This window comes from Cetorhinus maximus, chromosome 28 (genome assembly GCF_964194155.1).
Source record: "Cetorhinus maximus chromosome 28, sCetMax3.hap1.1, whole genome shotgun sequence".
NCBI classification, from domain to species: domain Eukaryota; kingdom Metazoa; phylum Chordata; class Chondrichthyes; order Lamniformes; family Cetorhinidae; genus Cetorhinus; species Cetorhinus maximus.
In genome coordinates, this window is record NC_135906.1 from 7,809,168 (window position 1) to 7,834,532 (window position 25,365).

The following is a 25,365-nucleotide window of genomic DNA, read 5'->3' on the forward strand; positions in this document are numbered from 1 at the left end:
CATGCTTCATTGGCGGGTGAGCGTTTTGGGGCGACTGGAATCCTGAACAATGCTACAGAAATGTGAGTTGTTGCTTACCTGTCCTTCCTGAAGCGCCGTGCCTAAAACTGAATGCCGGATCCCTCCTTCCCCCCACTCCCCCCTCCCCCCTCAACGTTTGGAAACCGTTCTGACTGTTCTTTCGTGGATCCAAAGTGGATGACCTCTCACTCCCCCACGTTGAACGCCAGCCTCCACAGTCTTGTCCTCCCGCTCACTCGGTCCGTCTGGACCCCTCCGTAATGTCCTGCCCCGCCCCACACCCCCTCCCCCCAAACAACCCAGTGTCCTCAGTGAACCTGTATTGACAACTGTCTACTCCTTGGTCATTGATAGATACATCGACAAGTTGAAGTCCCAGTAAAAACCTGGGGAGCACCACTTGTCAGGTTCGTATGTTCTGCACCCTTCACCCCCCTGCCCTCCGTCTCCTCACTTCCAATTACCAAACCACTTCACTAGGTTGCCCCCCATTCCGTGTGTTTGTTATTGTTGATGATCCGTTCGTTACAGAAGTTGATTAAGTCTCTTTGGAGGCCAATTTGAACAAGGTGCATAGACCCTCCCATATTCTCTATGCTGCTGCCTACCCCTCCCTGTTCTCCGATGAGGATTCACACAGTGAGGGCGAATGCTCCCATTCCAGCCCTTTACTCCATCCTGTGCTAGCACGCAACCAGGAACTACCCCTCCTCCCATCCCTCTCCTCCTCCCATTCCCCCTCCTCCTCCCATTCCCCCTCCTCCTCCCATTCCCCCTCCTCCTCCCATTCCCCCTCCTCCTCCCATTCCCCCTCCTCCTCCCATTCCCCCTCCTCCTCCCATTCCCCCTCCTCCTCCCATTCCTCCTCCTGCTCAACCCCTCAGTTTTAGCGACTGAAGGCTTGGCTGCCAATGGTGGAGCGAAGGAAATCAGGGATGTACAAGAGGCTAGGATCAGATGGGCGTGGATACCCCCCCCCACCGCCCCGAGGGCTGTGGAGTTAGAGGAGAGTATGGAGACCGGGAGGGGGGTGGGGGGCAAGGCCAGGGTGGGGGAGGGGACTAGAAAACAAGGATGAGGATTTTGAAACCGAGGCATGGCCAGAGTGGGAGCCAGTGTGGGTCGGCGAGTATGGAGTTGGCGTGTTTCTCGCTCGGTGAGAGTCTCTGTGTAGCTGCAACGCCAGGGCCCAAAGCCGCGAAACGTTAGTCAGCCGTGTCCACGGGCCGCTCGCGTTGGGACGGTGTGTGTGTGGGCCGCTCGCGTTGGGACGATGTGCGTGTGGGCCGCTCGCGTTGGGACGGTGTGCGTGTGGGCCGCTCGCGTTGGGACGGTGTGTGTGTGTGGGCCGCTCGCGTTGGGACGGTGCGTGTGGGCCGCTCGCGTTGGGACGGTGTGTGTGTGGGCCACTCGCGTTGGGACGGTGTGCATGTGGGCTGCTCACGTTGGGACGGTGTGCGTGTGGGCCGCTCGCGTTGGGACGGTGTGTGTGTGGGCCACTCGCGTTGGGACGGTGTGCATGTGGGCCGCTCGCGTTGGGACGGTGTGCGTGTGGGCCGCTCGCGTTGGGACAGTGTGTGTGTGGGCCGCTCGCGTTGGGACGGTGTGTGTGTGGGCCGCTCGCGTTGGGACGGTGTGTGTGTGGGCCGCTCGCGTTGGGATGGTGTGTGTGTGGGCCGCTCGCGTTGGGACAGTGCGTGTGGGCCGCTCGCGTTGGGACAGTGCGTGTGGGCCGCTCGCGTTGGGACAGTGCGTGTGGGCCACACGGTCCGACGAGGCCTGTTTGCGTTGGGGTTGGGCAGGTTGCTGGCCGGTGGGCACCGCGCGGGTTGGCGGAGGCTGGCGCGGGAGGAAGGGCTTTCTGACTCCTGTTTCCTTTTTTTTCTCCCCCCCCCCTCTTTCCGACAGACGGGGCGGCAGACGCTCGGACGGAGAGCAGCCGAACGCCGCCGGCCAGCCCCAGCCCCAGGCCCTCCAAGAAGAGCACGGCGGCCCACCGCTCGCTGTCGGACCGGGTCAAGTCCCCCGGCACCGTCCGGAGGCTGTCCATGAAAATGAAGAAGCTGCCGGAGCTGAGGCGCAAGCTGAGCTTGAGGGGGACCTCGCGCTCCAATGGTCGCCACGACAAAGATGGCGGCGGGGGGGCCGCGGCGGCGGCGGCGGAGAGCGCCCGGCCGGGACCGAGCGGGAGGGCATCCCCTCCCCCCTCCTCTCCGAGCATGCCGTTGCCCGTCTCCAACGTCATCTGTCGCTACCACCTGGACAGCAGCGTCTCGTCCCGCGGGAGCAGCTGGCAGCGGAAGAAGCAGCGCAGCTCGAGGGCCCTGGGCAAGGGCGGCTACCTGAGCGATGGGGACTCACCGGAGCTGGTCGCCAAGGCCGGGAAGCCCGAGGGCGGCTCCTGGCGCGCGGAGAAGGAGAGCGCCGCCAAGCTGGACACGGGGGCCTTCCGCCCCTATGGGGGCGGTGAGCAGCCGCGCTGCCTACAGTACCTCTCGGGCCTGATCAACGTCCGGCTCTACGGCATCGAAGGCGTCAAGCTGCCCCGGGCCGGCCTGAGGGACATCTTCTGCGCCATCCAGGTGGACTCGGTCAGCAAGGCACGCACCGCCATGCTGACCTGCCAGGACCCCTTCCTCAGCCTGGACCACACCTTCAACATCGAGCTGGAGCACTCCCAGCAGCTCAAACTCCTGGTCTTCAGCTGGGACCCCAGCTCCTCTCGCAACCGCGTGTGCTGCCATGGGACTGCCGTGCTGCCTCCCCTCTTCAAAGGTAAATGCAAACCAGCTCTCTCTGTCTCTCTCTCTCTCTCTCTCTCTCTCTCTCTCTCTCTCTCTCTGTCTCTCTCTCTCTCTCTGTCTCTCTCTCTCTCTCTGTCTCTCTCTGTCTCTGTCTCTCTCTCTCTGTCTGTCTCTCTCTGTCTGTCTCTCTCTCTGTCTCTCTCTCTCTCTGTCTCTCTCTCTCTGTCTCTGTCTCTCTCTCTCTGTCTTTCTCTCTCTCTCTGTCTTTCTCTCTCTCTCTGTCTCTCTCTCTCTCTCTCTCTCCCTCCCTTTCTCTCTCGCTTTCGCCCCATCTCCTTGTTTCCTTATCGGACCAAAGGAACAGGAGGCTATTTTGCCCCTCAAGCCTGTCCTGCCATTCAAGATGGTGGCTAGTCCACAGTCTTACCCCGCTTAACACTTTTGGTTAACAAACATCAATCAGACTCAGCTTTAAAATGAACAATCGCCGCAGCATCAGCTGCTCTTTGCCGAAGAGAGCTCCAAACTCCTGCCATCCGTTGGGCGAAGCAGTTTTTTTCCCTAATCTAATTTCGCCCCCGAAGGGCCTAACGTTTAGACGGTTGCCCTTTGGCGACCCGAATCGAATGGCGGAACAGGACAGGTTCGAGGGGCTGAATGGCCACCAGGTTTTTGTGTTGCCCGTTTGAAAGCCCGACAGTGTGTGCTGGAGGGATAACCAAGACAGCAGCACAGCCCCGGTCCCCGGTCACGCATTCAGACCGGGGTCGCTGGGACCAGGAACCTCTCTGTTCACTCCCCGCTCTATCCTAGAGGAGTTGAAACCAATCCTACATCTCGATGGTGGCAAGGTGGCCAAGCCAGCATTTGTTGCCCATCCCCAATTGCCCTTTAACCCTTTGCTGCGGGTCTGGAGTCACATGTAGGCCATTAGTGAGCAAGATGGGTTTTTTAATGACAATCTAATATAGTCGCCATGGTCACCATTACTGATTGAATTTAAATTCCATCAGCTCCCGTGGTGGGATTCGAACCCGTGACTCCTGAACCCCTGGGTTACCAGCCCAGTGACATTACCACTACGCCATGGGGCGAAATCCATAACTGGATGTCAAACAACTCACTCACTGTTCCATCAGGAGCACACATATGGGTGACGCTGGAGGGAAGAAGCATTTTGAGTATTAACTCAGGCCAGGGCAGGAAGCTGGAGTTGAAGGAATATATCCCAATGGACCCATCGTCCTGTGTCCTGTCCCTGAAAAAGCTCCTCCCTGGGCCACATTCCCCCCCCCTCCCTTCCCTCCTCTCTCTGCAATAGGAGTTGAATGTGGTCCAGCTGTGTATCAGAAAGGGAGTTGTGTTTCCCCTGAATGAGATAACTGATCATGTTTGTTGCTAAAATGGAGATATTGTCTGGCTGAGAAATGCTGGCAATGTACTGAAGTTGCAGATAGCAAAGAGCCCGCCTGTGCTCGTATTCTCTCACAGGCTGCTACCCTCCAGCACTTGAACTCAGGGCGGTTGTTTGCGATGGGTTACTGGGGAGGAGTGAACATGTCCATTACGTCCTGACCAGGCTGTGGGAAGGGAACTAATATCAATTCCTTCTGCTCCAAAATAATTTTGGAGGAAGTTTGCACTGCGACACCTTGTTGCTGCTCTCGATTTGGCTTCGAAATGTCGTTGTGGCCGGTGTGACTGCTGGTCGTAACCCTGGTGTTTCTCTGGGAGGAAGCGCTCTGATTGCCAAGTCCTGTTTACTCCATTCAGGGTAAAGGATCAAGATGCAACTTCCTCCTTGAAACGAACAGCTGTTGTGTGCATGACCTCTCCGCAGCCTCGTAGATATGGGGCAGTAACAACAGCATATGTTGTTTGCAGTGACTGAATGTGTCTTCAACAAGAACACCAGTGTTTAATAGAGAACAACCCCCAGATATAATTCATAGGGGGGTTCCGCAGTGAGTATTTACAGGAGTATTCCCCAGCGAGTATTTACAGGAGTATTCCCCAGCGAGTATTTACAGGAGTATTCCCCAGTGAGTATTTACAGGAGTATTCCCCAGTGAGTATTTATAGGCGTATTCCCCAGTGAGTATTTATAGGCGTATTCCCCAGTGAGTATTTACAGGCGTATTCCCCAGTGAGTATTTACAGGCGTATTCCCCAGTGAGTATTTACAGGCGTATTCCCCAGTGAGTATTTACGGGCGTATTCCCCAGTGAGTATTTACAGGCGTATTCCCCAGTGAATATTTATAGGGGTGTTCCCCAGTCAGTATTTATAGGAATACTTCCCAGTGAGTATTTATAGGGGTATCCCCCACTGAGTATTTATAGGGGAATTCCCCAGTGAGTATTTATAGGGGGTATTCCCCAGTGGATATTTATAGGAGTATTCCCCAGTGAGTATTTACAGGGATATTCCCTAATGAGTGCTTATAGGTGTATTCCTTAATGAGTATTTATAGGGGGTATTCCCCAGTCAGTATTCATAGGGGCATTCCCCAGTCAGTATTTATATGGGGTATTGCCCTGTAAATATTTATAGGTGTATTCTACATTCAGTATTTATAAGGTGTGTTCCACAGCGAGTAAATATGGGAGTATTCCCCTGTGATTATTTATAGGAGTATTCCCCAGTCAGTATTTATAGGGATTATTCCCCAGTGAGTATTTATAGGTGCATTCCCCAATGAGTATTTATAGGGGTATTCCCCAATGAGTATTTATAGGGGTATTCCCCAGTGAGTATTCGTATGAGTATTCCCCAATTAGTATTTATAGGGATATTCCCCAGTCACTATTTATAGGGGTATTCTGCAGTGAGTATTCAGAGGGTTATTTCCCTGTCGGTATTTATAGGGGTATTTGCCAGTGAGTAATTATAGGGATATTTCCCAGTCATTTTTCTAGGGGTACTTCTCAGTCAGTATTTATAGGTGTATTCCCCAATGATTATTTATAGGTATATTCATTCCCCAGTCAGGATTTTAGAATGGGTTTTCCCCACTCAGTTTTATAGGATTATTCCACAGTGAGTATTTATAGGAATGTTTCCCAGTTAGTATTATAGGGATATTTCCCAGTCAGTATTAATAGGGGTGTTCCCCAGTCAGTATTATTAGGGGTATTCCCCATTGAGTATTTATAGCAGTATTCCCAAGTAAGTATTTATAGGGGTATTCTCCAATCAGCATTTATACAGGTATTCCTCAGTCGGTATTTATATGGATATTCCCCAGTCTTTACAGGGATTTTCCCCACACAGTATTTTCAGGGGTGTTCCTCAATGAGTATTTATAGGGGGCATTCCCCAGTCAGTTTTCATAGGGGTGTCCCCATTAAGTATTTATAGGGGCATTCCCCAGTGAATATTCATACGGTTATTCCCCAGTCAGTATACCTAGGGCTATTCCTCAGGGAGTATTTATGGGGGTATTCCCCAGTCAGTTTTTATTGGGGAAGTCCGCAGCCAGTATTCATAGGGTTATTCCCCAGCTAGTATTCGTAGGGGTATTCCCCAGCCAGTATTCATAGGAGCAGCCCCAGCCAGTACTTATGGGGGCATCCCCAAATGAGTATTTATAGGGGCATTTCTCTGTCAGTATTCTTAGGAGTATTTCCCAGTCAGTATTTATAGGGAGCATTTCCCAGTAATAATTAATAGGCGTAGTCCCCGGTCAGTATTCATAGCGGGTAGTCCCCAGTCAGTATATATAGGGGGTATTCCCCAGTCAGTATTTATAGGAGGTATTCCCCAGTCAGTATTTATAGGGGCTATTGCCAAGTTAGTATTCATAGTCGTATTGCCCAGCCAGTATTCATAATGTTATTCCCCAGTAAGTGCTTATAGGGGTATTCCCCAGGCAGTTTTTATAGGGATATTCCCCCGTAAGTAATTATAGAGGTAGTTCCCTGTTCAGTATTGATAGGGGGTCTTCCCCATCCAGTATTCATAGGGTTATTCCCCAGTCAGTATTCGTAGGGGTATTCCTCAATGAGTATTTATGGGGATATTCCCAAGTCATTTTTTATAGTGGTATTCCCAGCCAGTATTTATAGGGGTATTCCCCGGTAAGTATTTTTTGGGCTATTCCATCAGCAGTATTCATAGCGATATACCCCAGTCAGTTTTTATAGGGTGTTCCCCAGTGAATATTTATAGGTGTGTTCCCCAGTCAGTATTTACAGAGGTATTTCCCAGTCAGTATTTTTAGGGGGTATTCCCCAGTCAGTATTTTTAGGGGGTATTCCCCAGTGAGTATTTTCAGGGGGTATCCCCAGTCCATATTTATAGCTAGTATTCCACAGCCAGTGTTTATAAGGGGTATTCCCCAGTCAGTTTTTATAGGGGTATTCCCCCTATAAGTAATTATAGGGGTAATCCCCAGTCAGTATTTATAGGGGGTAGTTCCCCATTCAGTATTTATAGGAGGTCTTCCCCAGTCAGTATTCATAAGGGCATTCCCCAGTCAGTATTTGTAGGGGGTAGTTCCCAGTCAATATTAAAAAGGGTATTCCCCAATTACTCCTTATAGGGGTTAGTCCACAATCAGTATTTAGAGGAGGTATTCCCCAGTCAGTATTTATAGGGGGTATTCCCCAGTCAGTATTTATAGGGGGAGTTCCCCAGTCAGTATTTATAGGGGGTATTCCCCAGTCAGTATTTATAGGGGATATTCCCCAGTCAGTGTTTATAGGGGGTATTCCCCAGTCAGTATTTATAGGGGGAATTCCCCAGTCAGTGTTTATAGGGGGTATTCCCCAGTCAGTATTTATAGGGGATATTCCCCAGTCAGTATTTATAGGGGGTATTCCCCAGTCAGTATTTATAGGGATATTAAAATAAAGGCAAAATACTGCGGATGCTGGAAATCTGAAACAAAAATAAAAATGCTGGAAAAACTCAGCAGGTCTGACAGCATCTGTGGAGAGAAAGACAGAGTTAACGTTTCAAGTCCGTATGCCTTTGCGCTCTGATGAAGAGTCACACGGACTTGAACTGTTAACTCTGTCTTTCTCTCCACAGATGCTGTCAAACCTGCTGAGTTTTTCCAGCATTTTTTGTTCATAGGGGTATTCCCCAGGCAGTATTTATAGGGTTACCCCCCACCCCCCAACCCAGTGAATTTTTAAAGGGTATTCCCCAGTGAGTGTACATAGTGGGTATCCTCCCAGCATTATTTATAGTGGTATTCCCCAGTCAGTATACATAGGGGGTATTCTCCCAGCATTATTTGTAGTGGTATTCCCCAGTCAGTATACATAGGGGGTATTCTCCCAGCATTATTTGTAGTGGTATTCCCCAGTCAGTATACATAGGGGGTATTCTCCCAGCATTATTTATAGTGGTATTCCCCAGTCAGTATACATAGGGGGTATTCTCCCAGCATTATTTATAGTGGTATTTTCCAGTCAGTATACATAGGGGGTATTCTCCCAGCATTATTTATAGTGGTATTCCCCAGTCAGTATACATAGGGGGTATTCTCCCAGCATTATTTATAGTGTTATTTTCCAGTCAGTATACATAGGGAGTATTCTCCCAGCATTATTTATAGCGGATATTCCCCAGTCAGTATTTATAGGATTATTCCCCAGTAAAATTTTAAAGGGTATTCCCCAGCCGGTACACATAGAGGGTATTCCCCAGGCAGTATTTATAGGTGGTATTCCCCAGTCAGTATTTTTGGGGGTAGTCCTCAAGCAGTATTTATAGTGGGGGAGGGGTGAGTACCCCACAATCAGTATTTGATCCCCAGAGGGTATGTATTGTTGCGGACTGGAATCTCCATGGGTAGTATGTGTGATTTACAGATTGTAATCTCATGATTAGATATCTTTTAAAATTAATTCTTGGAATATGAACGTCACTGGCTCAGACAGTATTTATTGCCCATCCCTAATTGCCCTTGAGTAGGTGGTTGTGAGCCCCACCCACGGTGCTGTTAGGCAGGGTGTTCTGGGATTTTGACCCAGCGACAGTGAAGGAACAGCGATATATTTCCAAGTCAGGATGGTGTGTGGCTTGGAGGGGAACTTCCAGGTGGTGGTGTTCCCATGCGTCTGCTGCCCTTGTCCTTCTGGGTGGTAGAGGTTGCATGTTTGGAAGGTGCTGTCGAAGGAGCCTTGGTGAGGTCCTGCAGTGCATCTTGTGGATGGTACACACGGCTGCCATTGTGCGTCGGTGGTAGAGGGAGTGAATATTTAAAGCGGCGGATGGGATGTTCATCAGGTGGGCTGCTTTGTCCTGGATGGTGTCGAGCTTCTTGAGTGTTGTTGGAGCTACAATCATCCAGAGCATATTCTATCACACTCCTGATTTGTGCCTTGTAGATGGTGGACAGGCTTTGGGGAGTCGGGAGGTGAGTTACTTGCTGCAGGATTCCCAGCCTCTGACCTGCTCTTGTAGCCACAGTGTTTATATGGCTAGTCTAGTTCAGTTTCTGGTCAATGGTAACCCCAGGATGTTGATAGTGGGGAATTCAGTGATGGTAATGCCATTGAATGTCAAGGGGCGATGGTTAGATTCTCTCTTGTTGTTGATGGTCATTGCCTGGCACTTGTGTGGTGCGAATATTACTTGCCACTTGTCAGCCCAGGTCATGGACTACTTCATTATCTGAGGAGTCACGAATGGTGCTGAACGTTGTGCAACCATCAACAACATCCCCACTTCTGACCTTATGATAGAAGGAAGGTCATGGATGAAGCAGCTGGCTAGGTATGACTCCAACCAGCGGAGAGTTTTCCCCCGATTCCCATTGACTTTAATTTTACTCGAGGGCTCCTTAATGCCGCACTCGGTCAAATGCTGTCTTGGTGTCAAGAGCAGTCACTCTCACCTTACCTCTGGAATTCAGTTCTTTTGACAATTAAGTGGGGCCAAGCCTGTATTTGGTCAGGAGCTGAGTGACCTTAGCAGAACCCAAACTGAGCGTCAGTGAGCAGGTTATTTTTGTGTAAGTGCCACTTGATAGTGCTGTCGCCAACCCCTTTTGATTCAGATAGACTGATGGGGTGTTAATTGGCCAGGTTGGATTTGTCCTGCTTTTTGTGTACAGGACATACCTGGGCAATTTTCCACATAGCCGGGTAGAGGCCAGCGTTGTCACAGTACTGGAACAGTTTGGCTAAGGCGTAGCTAGTTCCGGAGCACAAGTCTTCAGTGCAATTGCTGGAATGATATCAGGGCCCATAGCCTTTGCAGTATCCAGTGCCTTCAGCTCTTTCTTGATATCACGTGGTGTAAACTGAATTGGCTGAAGACCGGTGGGGACCTCCGCAGGAGGCTGAGATGGATCATACACTCAGCACTCCTGACTAAAGATGGTTGCAAATGCTTCAGCCTTGTCTCATGCACTGATGCACTGGGCTCTCCCATCACTGAGGATGGGGATATTTTTGGAGCCTCCATTTCTGGTTAGTTGTTTAATTGTCCACCACCACTCTCAACTGGATGTGGCAGGACTGCAGAGCTTAGATCTGATCCGTCGTTGGTTGTGGGATCGCTTAGCGCTCTCTATTGCATACTGCTTTCCTTCGCTGTTTGGCACGCAAGTAACCCTGTGTAGCTTCACCAGGTTGGCACCTCATTTTTAGGTATGCCTGGTACTGCTCTTGGCATGCCCTCCTGCACCCTCATTGAACCAGGGTTGAACCCCTGGCTTGATGGTGATGGTGTGAGGGATATACCGGGCCGCGAGGTTACAGGCTGTAGTTTAATTCAATTCTGCTGCTGCTGATGGCCCACAGCGCCTCATGGGTACCCAGTTTGAGAGATTTATGGAGCAAATTTACTTTGTTGGATGACCCGTGAGATTAACAGCCTGGAATCTAACTGAAGTGTTGGAAAAAGTTCTGAAAATAGGCGTTAGGAAAGCCATGAACAGAGTCTGGAGTTGCAAGTATTGCCTCCAAATGACTATCTTTAATGTGCTGCCAAGTTTTGAGAGTGTCTTTGTATGGGCTTCTGTGCCAGTGAGACTTCAGTGTGGAGATTGATAGATGGTATGTGTTTATTACTCCTGGAGGTATTGAGAAGTTAATAAATGCTGATTAGTGGGTCTTTTAGTGCCTCTATATGTTACATTTGTATTGAGTTGTTGCAGGAGGGGTGGTGAAGGAAAGAGGTGAGCATTCAGCAGGCCTCTTGTGTTTCTTGGGTATCATCCATATAAAGACTCACTGGAGCAAATGAGGGCATCTTTTGGCAACGCCTCGAGTTACACATCTGTTAGAAATCTTTCAGGATTTGGGCTGTCTCGACCCGGCCATCCATCATCCAAGCCTGCCAACCTTCCAGCATGAGGTCCAGGCTCAGCCAGGCCCAAGTGTTCGAGGCTGGGCCTCTGGAGCAGCCTCAGGAGGTGCCCTGGCAAGCGTGAGACTCATGTCACTCTCCGTCACACAGCTGGGAAGGATGGCTGACAGGAATGTCGGCAAGTTTGGGATTAGGAAGGGATCGACCTCTTCCCCCCTCCACTGTTCTCCAACCCCTGCTCTCCTCTGTCCAGGGAAGTGGTGCTGTGGGTGTCGGAACCAAACCCGTCACTGGTCAGCTCGCGTTGGCATCCGATTTATGTAACCAGCACCAACTTCGGCACAACTAGGAGGAAACATCTAATTGAAAGCAGCCCACAGTCAATGGGTGGAATTGTGAGCGTCAACAGAGCACATTCAGTTCTGGGAATGTGACCACATACACACAAACACAGAAGAAAAAAAATAAACCCAGCCCAGGGAGGCCTCCAGTCTAGTTTATTACACTGTCAAAGGTTTGAGAATGCTTCCTTGAATGCGGGTTAAATATTCAGCCTGGCTATTGATACAACGGTGAGGTGATCCCAGGTCCTCAGGAAAAGGATGCTTGACAGTCGTCCTCGTTTTCACGTTGCCTGGAGCACGTTTTTTTTCTGGCCGGCTCTTCTCCCGCCCCAGATATCTTGCCCCTGTGTTTTGTGGGGGGGGGAGGGTTGCGCCATCCCTGCAACGGAAGGAGTTTGCGGACTTTCGGCTCAATCCTAAACGAATACCGGACCGATGGATCTAAACTTCCTGGAATTATAGCACGCTTATCGTTTCGTTCTCAGGATTTGGGTGTCGGGTGAAGTGGAGACTGCCTGTGTGCTACAAGCCAGGGTGGGTGGCTCAGGGTTGGCGGGGGGGTGGTTGCTCCTCTCTGGATTCGGCTGGTGGGAGCTTTATTCCGCGTCTGGCCAGGAGTGAGCGCTGACCCAAGTGGAGTTGGGCCCTGCTTCCACAGCCCTGATGTACCGAAATCTTCAGAAACAAACAGCTACAAACCCGCCGAGGTACTTCCCTGTGGCACTGAGCACATGCAGCACGATCCCCCCACCCCCGAGGGTCTTAACCCAACCGACCTTAACTAGAAGTGCCGCGGATATCTGGGTCTGTGTCATCTTATTGGATGACATGGGAATACCAAGTAACGTAAAAGAAAAATCTGTATTCCTATAGCCTCAGGTTATCCCGGGCAACTTTGCAGCTATCGAATTGTCTTTTGAAGTTCAGTCACGGTTACCCTGTACGGTGCTAGGCCGCCAATTTGCGCACAGCAGGATCCCATGAACAGCGATGCCCAGGTTATGTCTTTTTCTGATTTTTTCTTGATTGAGGGATAAGTGTTGGTCAGGATGCCCAGGGAGAACTCCCCTACTCTTCCTTAAAACTGTGCCATGGGATCTTTCACATTCACTTGAGAAGGCAGACTCCCTCGGTACTGCGCTGCAGTCATGCGGCGAAGTCTCCCGAGTGGGCACTTGAACCACATTCAGAGAGGCGAGTGCTGCCCACTGAACCACGATTTAAAGATTTGCAGCCAGTTTGGCCTCACTCGTCTGCCTTTAGGGGAGATCACGGAAACACATTTTTTTCTTTTTATTCTTTCGTGAGATGTGGGCATCGCTGCCAAGGCCAGCATTTGTTGCCCATTCCTAATTGCCCTTGAACTGAGTGGCTTGCTAGGCCATTGCAGAGGGCAGTTAAGAGTCAATCACATTGCTGTGGGTCTGGAGTCACATGTAGGTCAGACTGGGTAAGGACGGCAGATTTCCCTCCCTAAAGGACATTAGTGAACCAGATGGGTTTTTACAACAATCAGTGATAGTTTCATGATCACCATTGATCAGATGAGCTTTATATTCCAGTTTTTTTTTCCTGCATCTGCACATGGGATAAAGGCGAAAGGACAAAGCAGCCCTGCTTGATCAGAACCCCATCCACCACCGCTCCCTCCATCACCAGCGATCGGTGGTAACAGTGTTTACCATCTGCAAGACTTTTTTATTCATTCTTTCACGGGATGTTGGTTTCGCTGGCTAGACCAGCATTTATTGTTCATCCCTAATTGCCCTTGAGAAGGTGGTGGTGAGCTGCCTTCTTGAACCGCTGCAGTCCATGTGATGTAGGTACACCCACAGTGCTGTTAGAGAGTGAGTTCTAGGATTTTGACCCAGCGACAGTGAAGGAACGGTGATATATTTCCAAGTCAGGATGGTGAGTGGCTTGGAGGGGAACTTCCAGGTGGTGGTGTTCCCATGTGTCTGCTGCCCTTGTCCTTCTAGATGGTAGTGGTCGTGGGTTTGGAAGGTGCTGTCGAAGGAGCCTTGGTGAGTTGCTGCAGCACATCTTGTAGATGGTACACACTGCTGCTACTGTGATTCGGTTTTGTGGGGAGTGAATGTTGAAGGTGGTGGATGGGGTGCCAATCGAGCGGGGCTGCTTTGTCCTGGAAGGTGTCAAGCTTCTTGAGTGTTGTGGGAGCTGCACTCATCCAGGCAAGTGGGGAGTATTCCATCACACTCCTGACTTGTGCCTTGTAGGTGGTGGACAGGCTTTGAGGAGTCAGGAGGTGAGTTACTCACTGCAGAATTCCCAGCCCCTGACCTGCTCTTGTAGCCACAGTATTTATATGGCTAGTCCAGTTCAGTTTCTGGTCAATGGTAAGCCCCAGGATGTTGATAATTCAGCGATGGTAATGCCATTGATTGTCAAGGGGTGATGATTAGACTCATTCAAAATGGTCATTGCCCACTCTTGCTGCATATGGGTACGGGCTGCTTCAGTATCTGAGGAGTCACGAATGATGCTGATCATTGTGCAATCATCAGCAAACATCCCCACTTCTGACCTTATGATGGAAGGAAGGTCATTGATGAAGCAGCTGAAGATGGTTGGGTCTAGGACACTATCCTGAGGAACTCCTACAGTGGTATGCTGGGACTGAGATGATTGCTCCCCAACAACCATCTCCCTTTGTGCTAGGTATGACTCTAAGCAGTGGAGAGTTTTCCCCGATTCCCATTGACTCCAGTTTTGCTCGGGCTCCTTGATGTCACACTCAGTCAAATGTAGCCTTGATGTCAAGGGCAGTCATTCTAATCTCCCCTCTTGAGTTCAGTTCTTTTGTCCATGTTTGAACCAAGGCTGTAATGAGGTCAGGAGCTGAGTGGCCCAGGTGGAACCCAAACTGAGCATCAGCGATCAGGTTAATTCTGAGCAAATGCCGCTTGACAGCACTGTCGATGACCCCTTCTATCGCTTTACTGATCAGCGAGAGTAGACTGATGTTGCGGCAATTGGCCGGGTTAGATTTGTCCCGCTTTTTGTGTATATGGCATAGCTGGGCAATTTTCCATATAGCCGGGTAGATGCCAGCAGCTGTACTGGAACAGCTTGGCTAGGGGCCTGGCAAGTTCTGGAGCACAAGTCTTCAGCACTATTGCCAGAATGTTGTCAGGACCCGTAGCCTTTGCAGTATCCAATGCCTTTAGCCATTTCTTGATATCACGTGGAGTGAATCAAGTCGGCTGAAGACTGGCATCTGTGATGCTGGGGACCTCCGGAGGAGGCCGAGTTGGATCGTCCACCCGACACTTTTGGCTGAATATTGTTGCAGATGCTCTGTCTATTACTTGCTGCTTATGCTGTTTGTCACACAAGTAGTCCTGTATTGTAGCTTCACCAGGCTGACACCTCATTTTTAGGTATGCCTGGTTCTGCCTGGCATGCCCTCCTGCACTCTTCATTGAACCAGTTGATCCCCTGGTTTGATGGTAATGGTAGAGTGGGGGATATGCCAGGCCATGAGGTTACAGATTGTGTTCGAGTACAATTCTGCTGCTGCTGATGGCCCACAGCACCTCCATCGATGCCTGGTTTTAAGTCGCTAGATCTGTTCAGAATCTATCCCATTTAGCACAGTGATAGAGCCACACAACACAATGGAGGGTATCCTCAATGTGAAGATGGAACTTTGTCTCCACAATGACTGTGCGGTGGTCACTCCTACCGACTGTCATGGACAGAGGCATCTGCAGCAGGTAGGTTGGTGAGGATGAGGTCAAGTATGTTTTTCCCTCTTGGTTCCCTCACCACCTGCCACAGACGCAGTCCAGCAGCTATGTCCTTTAGGACTCGGCCAGCTTGGTCAGTAGTGGTGCTACCGAACCACTCTTGGCGATGGACATTGAAGTCCCCCACCCAGAGTACATTCTGTGCCCTTGTCACCCTCAGTGCTTCCTCCAAGTGGTGTTCAACATGGAGGAGCACTGACTCATCAGCTGAGGGAGGGTGGTACGTGGTAATCAGCAGGTTTCCTTACCCATGTTTGACCTGATGCCATGAGACTTCATGGGGTCCGGAGTCAATGTTGAAGACTCCCAGGGAAACTCCCTCCTGACTGTATACCACTGTGCCGTCACCTCTGCTGGGCCTGTCCTGCCGGTGAGACAGGACATACCCAGGGATGGTGATGATGGTGTCTGGGACATTATCTGTAAGGTATGATTCTGTGAGTATAAATATGTCAGGCTGTTGCATGACTAGTCTGGGAGACAGCTCTCCCAATTTTGGCACTAGCCCCCAGATGTTAGTAAGGAGGACTCTGCAGGGTCAACAGGGCTGAGATTGCCATTGTCATTTCTGGTGCCTAGGTCGATGCCGAGTGGTCTGTCTACTTTCATTCCTTTTTTTTTGGACTACGTAGCAGTTTGCTATAACTGAGTGGCTTGCTAGTCCATTTCAAAGGGCAGTTAAGAGTCAACCACATTGCTGTGGGTCTGGAGTCACATGTAGGCCAGACCAGGTAAGGATGGCAGATTTCCTTCCCTAAAGGACGTTAGTGAATCAGATGGGTTTTTACAACAATCGCTGATGGTTTCATGGTCACCATTACTGAGACTAGTTTTCAGTAACAGATTTATTAATTGAATTTAAATTCCACCAGCAGCCGTGGTGGGATTTGAACCCATGTCCCCAGAGCATTAGCCTGGGCCTCTGGATTACTAGTCCAGTGACATCGCTACTGCCTCCCTAATGCATTGCAACAACTCATCAAGGCTCCTGTGACAGCATCTTCCAAACCCGTGTCTTCTACCATCTAGAAAGACAAAGGCAGCAGGTTCACGGGAACACCAGCACCTGGAAGTTCCCCTCCAAGTCACTCACCATCCTGACTTGGAAATATATCGCCGTTCCTTCACTGTCACTGGGTCAAAATCCTGGAACTCCCTCCCTAACAGCACTGTGGGTGTACCTACACCACATGGACTGCAGCGGTTCAAGAAGGCAGCTCACCCACCACCTTCTCAAGGGCAATTAGGGATGGGCAATAAATGTTGGCCTAGCCAGCAACGCCCACATCCTGTGAATGAATAAATAAAACGTGGGAGTAAATCAGGTCATGATCTGGGGGTATTTTAGTGTTAGACATGGCCCCCTACCCTGCACCCCCTCCATCCGGGGTTATATCATGATACAAATGGATATGGGATGGAGTGATTCAATTCCTATAAAGGTAGGACTCTCCGAACACTCCCACTGGCAACTGAAACCACTTGGCCCGAGTAGGTAGCTACCGCAGACCCTAACACTGTAAATATTACCCTCCTCGAAGATGAAGGGTGACCTGATTGAGGTGTTTAAAACGTGAGAAGGATTGTACAGGGTGTCCATGGAGAAATAATTATCCCCGTTGGTCAGGGAATCGGGAGCAGGGGTGAAATAACCTTAAAATTGGAGCCAGCTCATTCAGGAGAGAAATCAGGAAATCCAGAGGAAACCTTGGGAAGCTCTTCCCCCCCCACAAGGCTGTCAGTGAATTGGAGCATTCAAGACTGAGGTTGCACTAAATTCCTGTTGAGTAAGGATATCAAGCGATAGGGATCAAAGGCGGATTCATGGAGCTGAGGTACTGATCACCTGTGATCTAATTGAATGGGGGGGACAGACTTGAGGGGCTGAATGGCCTCCACCTGTTCCTGCCTTCCTCAGGGAAGTCAGAGACGGACAATAAATTTGACCTCCCCGGCATCTCGCGGATCCTGAGAGCCAGTGAAACTGGGAAGCGTTGACTCACTGGCTGCTGAGCCGGACGGGTATCCTGGATATATTTCACACGGCCACAACCTTTCCCACCCCCCCCGAATGCGGGAAAACCGACCCCAGAAGCAGGTTACCCACCACTAATGTGTCTCGTGTCCCCTGTTTAAGGTGCCCGCACACACCAGCTGGCCATGAAGCTGGAGCCTCGGGGGGTCCTCTACCTGAAGGTGTCGCTGGTGGAGCTGTGGGAAGTCCCCCTGTGCTGTGCCGAGGATCAGCAGGAGCCCAGGGTCTTCAGGATGGAGCTCAACGAGTTGGTGGAGCGGGAGAATTCCGGAGCCCCCGTCCCGCTGCTGATCCAGAAGTGCGTCTCCGAGATTGAGAAACGGGGCCTAAAGGTGAGGCTCGCGTGTCCCTGGCGCTGAGAAGGCCCCTTCCCCTGAAGGGTGGATCCTCGGTTGGGGGGTGGGGGGGTGGGAGACAGGAGGGAACCAGAACACAGTCGGAAAGAGGGGACTTGAGGATTATGGAAGGGACGAGGGAATGCGGCAGAGACGGTGAAGGCGGGATTCCGAGTTTGCTGAAGACCGTGTTCGGGATTGCGATGTGGAGTGGGGGGTGGGGGGAAGTAGAGGAGGAGAACGTGTAGGTAGAGGCGGGGTAAGGCCAAGAGCATGGGGGGTTAAGGTGTGGGCTGTCCCGGGATTTGATAAAGCAGGAGTTCCCCGCGAGGGTGGGGATTGTGGAGATGGAGTGGGGGAAGAGACTGTGAGGCGTGGTGGGGGTGGATGTGGGGCAGAAGTTTCCTTCAGTGTTGGAGAGGGATGGAGGAGGTTGCTGAGACTGACCTACTGGGGTGGGGGAGGCTGAGGCAGAGGGGATTTGGGGAGCAGGAGGGCTCTGGGGGTTGGGGGGGTGGGTGCGTGGCTGCTTCTTGCTAAGGTGTGGAAGATGTGATTTGGAGAATCAAGGGTGTGGGATTGTGCTGGGCCAGTGGGTACAGTGCCTGGGGCCCAGGGCAGTGGGGGGGTGGGGTGAGGCCCGGGAGTGTGGGTTCTCGGTGCTGGGGGATTGGGGTAGAGCTGGGCAGTGGGGCTGAGAGCTGGAGCCAGGGCAAAGGGTGAATCATCTGGGGTGGTGGAGATGGTTGGTGATCTGTTGGAGATTGTGCTAGTGAGAGCTCCCTCTAAGGGCAGGTGGCAGCACTGCAGCACTTACACTCTAACCAACAAAGCACCAGGACCCAGAGTTGAACCAAAACTCAAAAATAAATAATTCTATTGTTAAAATATAATAAACCATTAACTGTGAATAAACACTGAAAAAAGCTGTAAGAACAAGTTGTGCAAAATACTTTAGCTGCTGTAAATCTGGGTTAATAACAGAAAATGCTGGAAACACTCAGCAGGTCAGGCAGCATTTTCTGCTTTTAACTCTCTCCCGAAGGTCCAGTTTTCTGTTTTCCTGGGAGATTTACGTAGCGATGACTTGTGTTTGATAAGTGATGCTGAGGGCTGGCAGCTCCCAGTAAATGCAGAGCCTCACATTGTGTTGAAGGTGTTTGAGAGGATGAATTTTGACTGCTGTGTGTCGTTTGGACCCCCTGTGTTCCTCGAGTCCCTTCCCTTGGCCCTGAATTGGAATCGCGCCTGGGTGAACGATTTAAACCCTGACGACCAGCCCTTGGGATGGACTGGAGGCTTCTTGGGCTTCAGTGTGTTTGGGTGTTGTGCCACAGGAGCCTTAAGATGCAGCTTGACTGAAATGTATTCTGTTTCTCCTTTGTGTGCCGTCCGTATGTCTGGTTGAATGGGGGTGTCAAGGCTGTGGGACTGTACCGTCTCTGTGGCTCGGCCGCCGTGAAGAAAGAGCTACGGGACTCCTTCGAGCGCGACAGCGCCTCTGTGAACCTCTCCGAGGAAATCTACCCTGACATCAACGTTATCACAGGTGAGCAACGAACCAGAAACGCCCTCTGACCCTGGCAGGGGGGAAACCCTTGACCCCTGACCTCTGACCCTGGTGGGCCGTAGCCCTTCACCTCTGACCCACCACGGAGCAGGCAATAGTCCTCGGCTCCACACCGTCTTGCCATAGCTTGGATTGGCCGCACTGCCTGCGATACCCTTATAGAATCCCCACACGCCCTTCGACCCATCGTGTCGATGGGTGCTTGTAATAAAGGGGCAGCAATAATCATGGGGTGACTTTAATCTACATATAAACTGGAAAAATCAGATTGGTAGTAGTCGCATGGACGGGGAGTTCATAGAATGCTTTCGAGATAGTTCTTTAAAGCAGCACATTCTGGAACCAACCACAGAGCAGATTATATTAGACTTGGTATTGTGTAATGTGATTAACTAGTGACCTCAGAGTAAAGGCACCCCTGGGTAGTAGCGACCACAATATGATTGAATTCTACATCCAGTTTGAGAGGGAGAGGAGTGGGTCTAAGACTAGTATTTTAAACTTAAGTAAGAGCAATTATGTGGGTATGAAAGCTGAGCTAGCTGAAGTGAACTGGGATACTAGGCTAGGGGATAGATCAATATAGAAGCAGTGGCAGATATTTAAGGGGATATTTCAGAATATTCAGAATAAGAATATTCCTACCATAAAGAAACATTCTAAGGTGGTAGGGGGAACCCACCGTCTGTGGTTAACTAAAGTTAAGGAAAGCATCAAACTTAAGGAAAAAGCATTTAATTACACAAAGATAAGTGGCAGGTCAGATGTTTGGTCAGAATATAAAGAACAGCAGAGAATGACTAAAAGGGTAATCAGGAGAAAGAAACTAGAGTATGAGAGGAAGCTAGCTGGAAATGGATAGCAAGAGTTTCTACAGGTATTTAAAAAGGAAAAGAGTAGGTTAATAGTAGATAATAAGGAAATAGTGGATTAAATGGGCAAATATTTTGCTGCTGTCATCACTATAGAGGCTACAAAAAACATTCCAGTAATAGCTGTAAATCAGGAGGTGGAAGGGAGAGGGAAACTTGGTGAAATTACAATCACTAGGGAAGCAGTACTGAGCAAACTGATGGAGCTGCAGGCTGACAAGTCTCCGGATTCTGATGGACTTCATCCTGGGGTCATAAAAGAGGCGGCTAATGAGGTAGCAGATGCGTTGATAAGTTTCCAAAATTTGCTATATTCTGGAAAGGTTTCATCAGACTGGAAAGTAGCAAAAATAACCCCTCTATTCAAGAAGGAAGGAGATAAGAACCAGGAAACTATAGGCCAGTTAGCTTGATGTCTGCTGTGGGGAAGGCGTTAGAATTGATCATTAAGGAGGTTATAGCTGGGCACTTAGAGAAACTCAAGGTAATCAGGAAGAGTTAGCATGGTTTTGTGAAAGGGAAATCATGTTTAATCAATTTATTGGTTAAAGGGGAGCCTGTAGACATACTGTACTTGGATTTCCAAAAGGCATTTGATAAGGTCCCACATCAAAGGTTATTGTGGAAATAAAAGCTCATGGTGGAGGGGGTAACATATTATTATGGATAGAAGATTGACTGGCTGACAGAAAGCAGAGAGTAGGCATAAATGGGTCTTTTTCAGGTTGGCAGGATGTGATGAGTGGAGTCCCACAGGGGTCTGTACTGGGGCCTCAACTTTTTACAATTTACATCAATGATTTAGATGAGCGGAGTGAAGGCATTGTGGCTAAGTTTTCAGATGACACAAAGATAGGTAGGCAAGTTTGTTGTGAAGAGGACATGAGGAGGTTGCAAATGGATATAGATAGGTTGAGTGAGTGGGCAAAGATCTGGCAAATGGAGTTTAATGTTGGAAAATGTGAAGTTCACTTTGGCAGGAGGAATAAAAAAGCGGGTTATCATTTCAACGGATAACGGCTGCAGAATTCCGAGGTGCAGAGGGATCTAGGTGTTCTAGTACATGAGTCACAAAAAGTTAGTATGCAGGTACAGCAAGTAATCACATAGGCTAATGGAATGCTATCCTTTATTATGAGAGGAATTGCATTTAAAAGTAAGGATGTTATACTTCAGTTATACAGGGCATTGGTGAGACCGCACCTCGAATACTGGGTGCAGTTTTGGTCTCCTTATTTAAGGAAGGATGTAAATGCATTGGAGGCAGTTCAGAGGAGGTTTACTAGGTTGATACCTGGAATGAGTGGGTTGTCTTATGAGGAAAGGTTAGACAGACTGGGCTTGTTTCCACTGGAGTTTAGAAGAGTAAGGAGTGACTTTATTGAAGTATACAAGATCCTGAACGGCCTTGACAAGGTGGATGTGAAAAGGATGTTTCCTCTTGTGGGTGAGTCCAGAACTAGGGGGCACTGTTTTAAAATTAGAGGTCACCCTTACAGGACAGAGATGAGGAGAATTTTTTTCTCTGAGGGCAATGTGACTTTGGAACTCTCTGCCTCCAAAAGCGATGGAGGCGGGGTCACTGAATATTTTTAAGGCAGAGGTAGATAGATTCTTGTCAGGCGAGGGAATCAAAGGTTATCGGAGGTGGATAGCAATGTGGAATTCGAAACACAAACAGATCCTCCATGACCTTATTGGACAGCAGAGCAGGCTCGAGGGGCCGAATGGGTTTGTGTGTGTCTCTGCTGACACATTGAGAGAGTTGCCGAATTGTTCCCACTCCTGTGGTTCTATCCACAGAGCCAGGAAAACTCCTCCTTTCCAATTCTTTATCCAGTTCCCTTCAGAAAGTTACTATTGAATCTGCTTCCTTTTAAGGCTGCACACTATAGATCATAACAATTTGCTGCATAAAAATATTTCCCTTATCTCCTTTCTTTTTTTTAAAAAATCAATTCCCTCTGGTTCCAGACCCCTCCCCGCACCACCCTCACCCTCCAACCACCATCACTGAACAGATTTACCGCAATCAAATCTGACACAATTTGGAACCCTTCGATTAAAACTCCCCCTTAACCTGCTCTGCTCTAGAAATTGTAACTTGAACTGTCTTTCCTCCTCCCACCAGCCCCCTCGCTCCTCTCGCTAGAAGCTCACCTCTCTCTCTCAGGCACCCCCTACTCCCTCCTCCTCCCACCTTTCACTCAGTCCTCTCTCTATGCCTCTGAGAGCTGCTCCTTCCTGGCTGACCCAGTTTCTTTGATGCCATTTGAAAACTGGAGTGCTCTTTTCAGTGAGATGGCAATGACCATCTGACCTGTTTGGGAACTATAAGAATCTTTATATGCCGGAAGCTGAGAGCCCCCTTAACCAGGAGTTCCCCGTGGAGCTGGGTGGGCTCTGGTGAGCGACCCCCTCTGAGGAACAGGGTTTGAGTTGCGATGAAAGCTTCCTGCTGGCCTGTGGGCTACTGTGTGCAATGAGTTTGTCCGTCTGAGTCCGGTTCCTAGCGGCCATGAGGCTACTGCATGTAACTGCCCCTGATTCAGCGCAGGTTGTTAGGCGCTCCTGCATTCCTGTGTCATAAGAATATAAGAAATAGGCGCTGGAGTAGTCCATTCAGCCCATCGAGCCCGCTGCACCATTTGCTAAGATCATGACTGACCTGATTATGGTCGCAACTCCACTTTCCTGTCTGGCCCCCACCCCCATAACCCTTAACTCCCTTTCTAATCACAAACCTCTCTCAGTCAGCCTTGAATATATTCAATGACTCAGCCTCCATTGCTCGCTGGGGAAGAGAATTCCATTGACCAACCACCCCCTGAGAGACGAAATTCCTCTTCGTTTCCATTTTAAATGGGAGACCCCTTATTCCCTAACTGTGCCCCCTCGTTCTCCACTCCCCCACAAGGGGAAACGTCCTCTCAGCCCCCACCCTGTCAAGCCTCCTCAGAAACTTACCTGTTTCAAGAAGGTCACCTCTCATTCTTCTAAACTCCAATGAGTGTAGGCCCAACCTGCTCAACATTTTCCTCATAAGGCTACCAGCCACCCAGCGTGATCCAGCTGCTGTTCGCCTAGAGTGACCGTTACCCTCTTCCAGGATACAGGAACAAGAGGTGCAGGTTAAAACCGGTCAACTCAGGAAGAATTTCTTCACCAAAGACAGACCGGGGCCTGGAATCTTCCCTGAACAGGCTTTTGAAATTTTCATCCCCGCAAAATGGCGGCAAGGCTGGTGTTTATTTTCCATCGCCAGTTGCCTCTTGAGAAGGTAGGGGTGGGTCATCTATCTGAGTCGCTGCACTCCGTGTGGTTAAAACTGCCCTCCCAGTGCTTTTGGGCCACAAGTTCCAAAGCCGGAGCCATGGTTAGGGGCAGGGGATGCAATGGGCTGAACGACAGAAGGACAGGAGCACTTCACAATAACATCCAGGCAAGATGTTTGCAGAGAAATGTCGCCCCTGTGTAAGTGGATAAGTGTTTCCTTAGTATAATTAAAATCCACCCACAATATTGCAGTGCAAACATTTTCCCTTTGGAAATTTATAGCGAAGGTTAAGGATTGTATAAAACATTAAAGCGTGACCGTGTGTATTTACCAACTATTAATCCAGCTCCACAATGCTATCGAGAGGTTCTGCTTAAATAAATGTGCTTTAACTCTTAGAACCTACCTTCAATCGTGAAGATAGGGCAGCTCTTCCAGAACCTGTTTATATTCATTATTCCTGATTGTGTTTGAGTTTGGAGAAAACCATCAAAGGAAATGCAGGAAATGTGTACATTGAACACGTAACCGTTTCCTGACCGTCTCCCTCCGCATTCCCACCCCCTTCCCATCTCCTGAATCCTGTTGTCTCCCTGCCTGAATCCCCCATCCCTTCTACCTACCCCCCATCCCGTCTCCCCGCCCCCCATCCCGTCTCCCCGCCCCCATCCCGTCTCCCCGACCCCCCATCCCGTCTCCCCGCCCCCCCATCCCGTCTCCCCGCCCCCCATCCCGTCTCCCCGCCCCCCATCCCGTCTCCCCGCCCCCCCATCCCGTCTCCCCGCCCCCCCATCCCGTCTCCCCGCCCCCCATCCCGTTTCCCCGCCCCCCATCCCGTCTCCCTACCCCCATCCCGTCTCCCCGCCCCCCCCATCCCGTCTCCCCACCCCCCATCCCGTCTCCCCGCCCTCCATCCCGTCTCCCCGCCCCCCCCCCCATCCCCTCTCTCTCCCCCCCCCCCCCCCCCATCCCTGCTCCTGGTTCCCCCTCCATCCCCAGCTTCCCGCATCTTTTGGCACCCACTACCCCACCCATCCACTCCCCCCCCCACCACCCTCCCAGCTCCCCTCCTGGCTCCCCCCCCCCCACTCCGTCTCCCAGCTCTCTCCCCCCCCCCCCGTCTCCCAACTCCCTCCCCATGCCGCTCTGCCCCTCCCCATCAGTGTGTCCGTGCCTGCCTCCCCGGTCCCCACATCCCCACCATCACGCTGCCCCCAGTTGGCCCTAGATCTGGTTGTGAAACGTGGGGACTAACATGAGCGAGAGGAATGGTGCAAGCGACCCGAATCCCTGAGCGGCGATCCTGCCATTGTGCTGGTTATTCTGCTGGTGAATTTATATCCCTGTTCCGCACTCTCTTCCTCTGCCGCAGGCATCCTCAAGGACTACCTTCGGGAGCTCCCGTCTCCCCTCATCACAAAGACGCTGTACGAAGTGGTGCTGGAGGCCATGGCCAAGTGGCCCTTGAAGATGACTATGGGCGTACCAGATGCCAGTCAAAGTCCCGCTAACACAGTGGCTCTGCTCGACTGCCTACCTGAGGCTGAGAAGGTAACACCACAAGCCCAGCAGCATAGCCTCTGTGAGAGCCTCGCTCTGTTAACACAACATGCCCAGTAAAGCACTGACGGCATCTGATACTGGGATGTTATTGGATAAGGGAAACCTACGTGCACTTTGGGGTGGAAGGGACAGACAGATCTTTGAGGAATGGTCTGGATCTATCAGTGACTTGAGATAATGTAGGAATGCATGAGGCGGGGGAGAAACCTTCTTATTGAACTGGGAGTGTTAGATGTATCCATTTAATGGCATCACAAAGGGCCAAGGGAGGCCATTCAGCCCATCTGCCTCATCTCCCATTGAAACCTATGATGAAACTGCGGAGTTCCTGCCTCCCAGAGGGCCAGTCCATGTTGCTCACTCCTTGTGTGAAGGGCTTCCTGTTGTCAGTCCTGAACTTGCCATTTCCCAGTTGGTGCCCGTGTTGTCTTGCGAAGAACACACGAATTAGGAGCCGGGGTAGGCCATTCGGCCCCTCGGGCCTGCTTCAATATTCAACAACATGGCCTTAGCTCAATTTTGTTGCCTGCCCCCACCCTCCCCCAATATCCCTTGACCCCCCCTTA

General features: G+C 50.4%; 1 protein-coding gene across 1 annotated transcript in view; it reads left to right on the top strand.

The window, feature by feature from the left end:
• Positions 1 to 25,365, top strand: part of LOC144668792 (rho GTPase-activating protein SYDE1-like) — an 80,826-nt gene that overhangs the window by 43,322 nt on the left and 12,139 nt on the right. The window contains exons 3-6 of the mRNA XM_078531142.1: positions 1,930 to 2,796; positions 17,285 to 17,514; positions 18,940 to 19,066; positions 24,609 to 24,787. Coding sequence (XP_078387268.1) covers positions 1,930 to 2,796; positions 17,285 to 17,514; positions 18,940 to 19,066; positions 24,609 to 24,787 — 1,403 coding nt within the window. The remainder of the gene's footprint in view (positions 1 to 1,929; positions 2,797 to 17,284; positions 17,515 to 18,939; positions 19,067 to 24,608; positions 24,788 to 25,365) is intronic.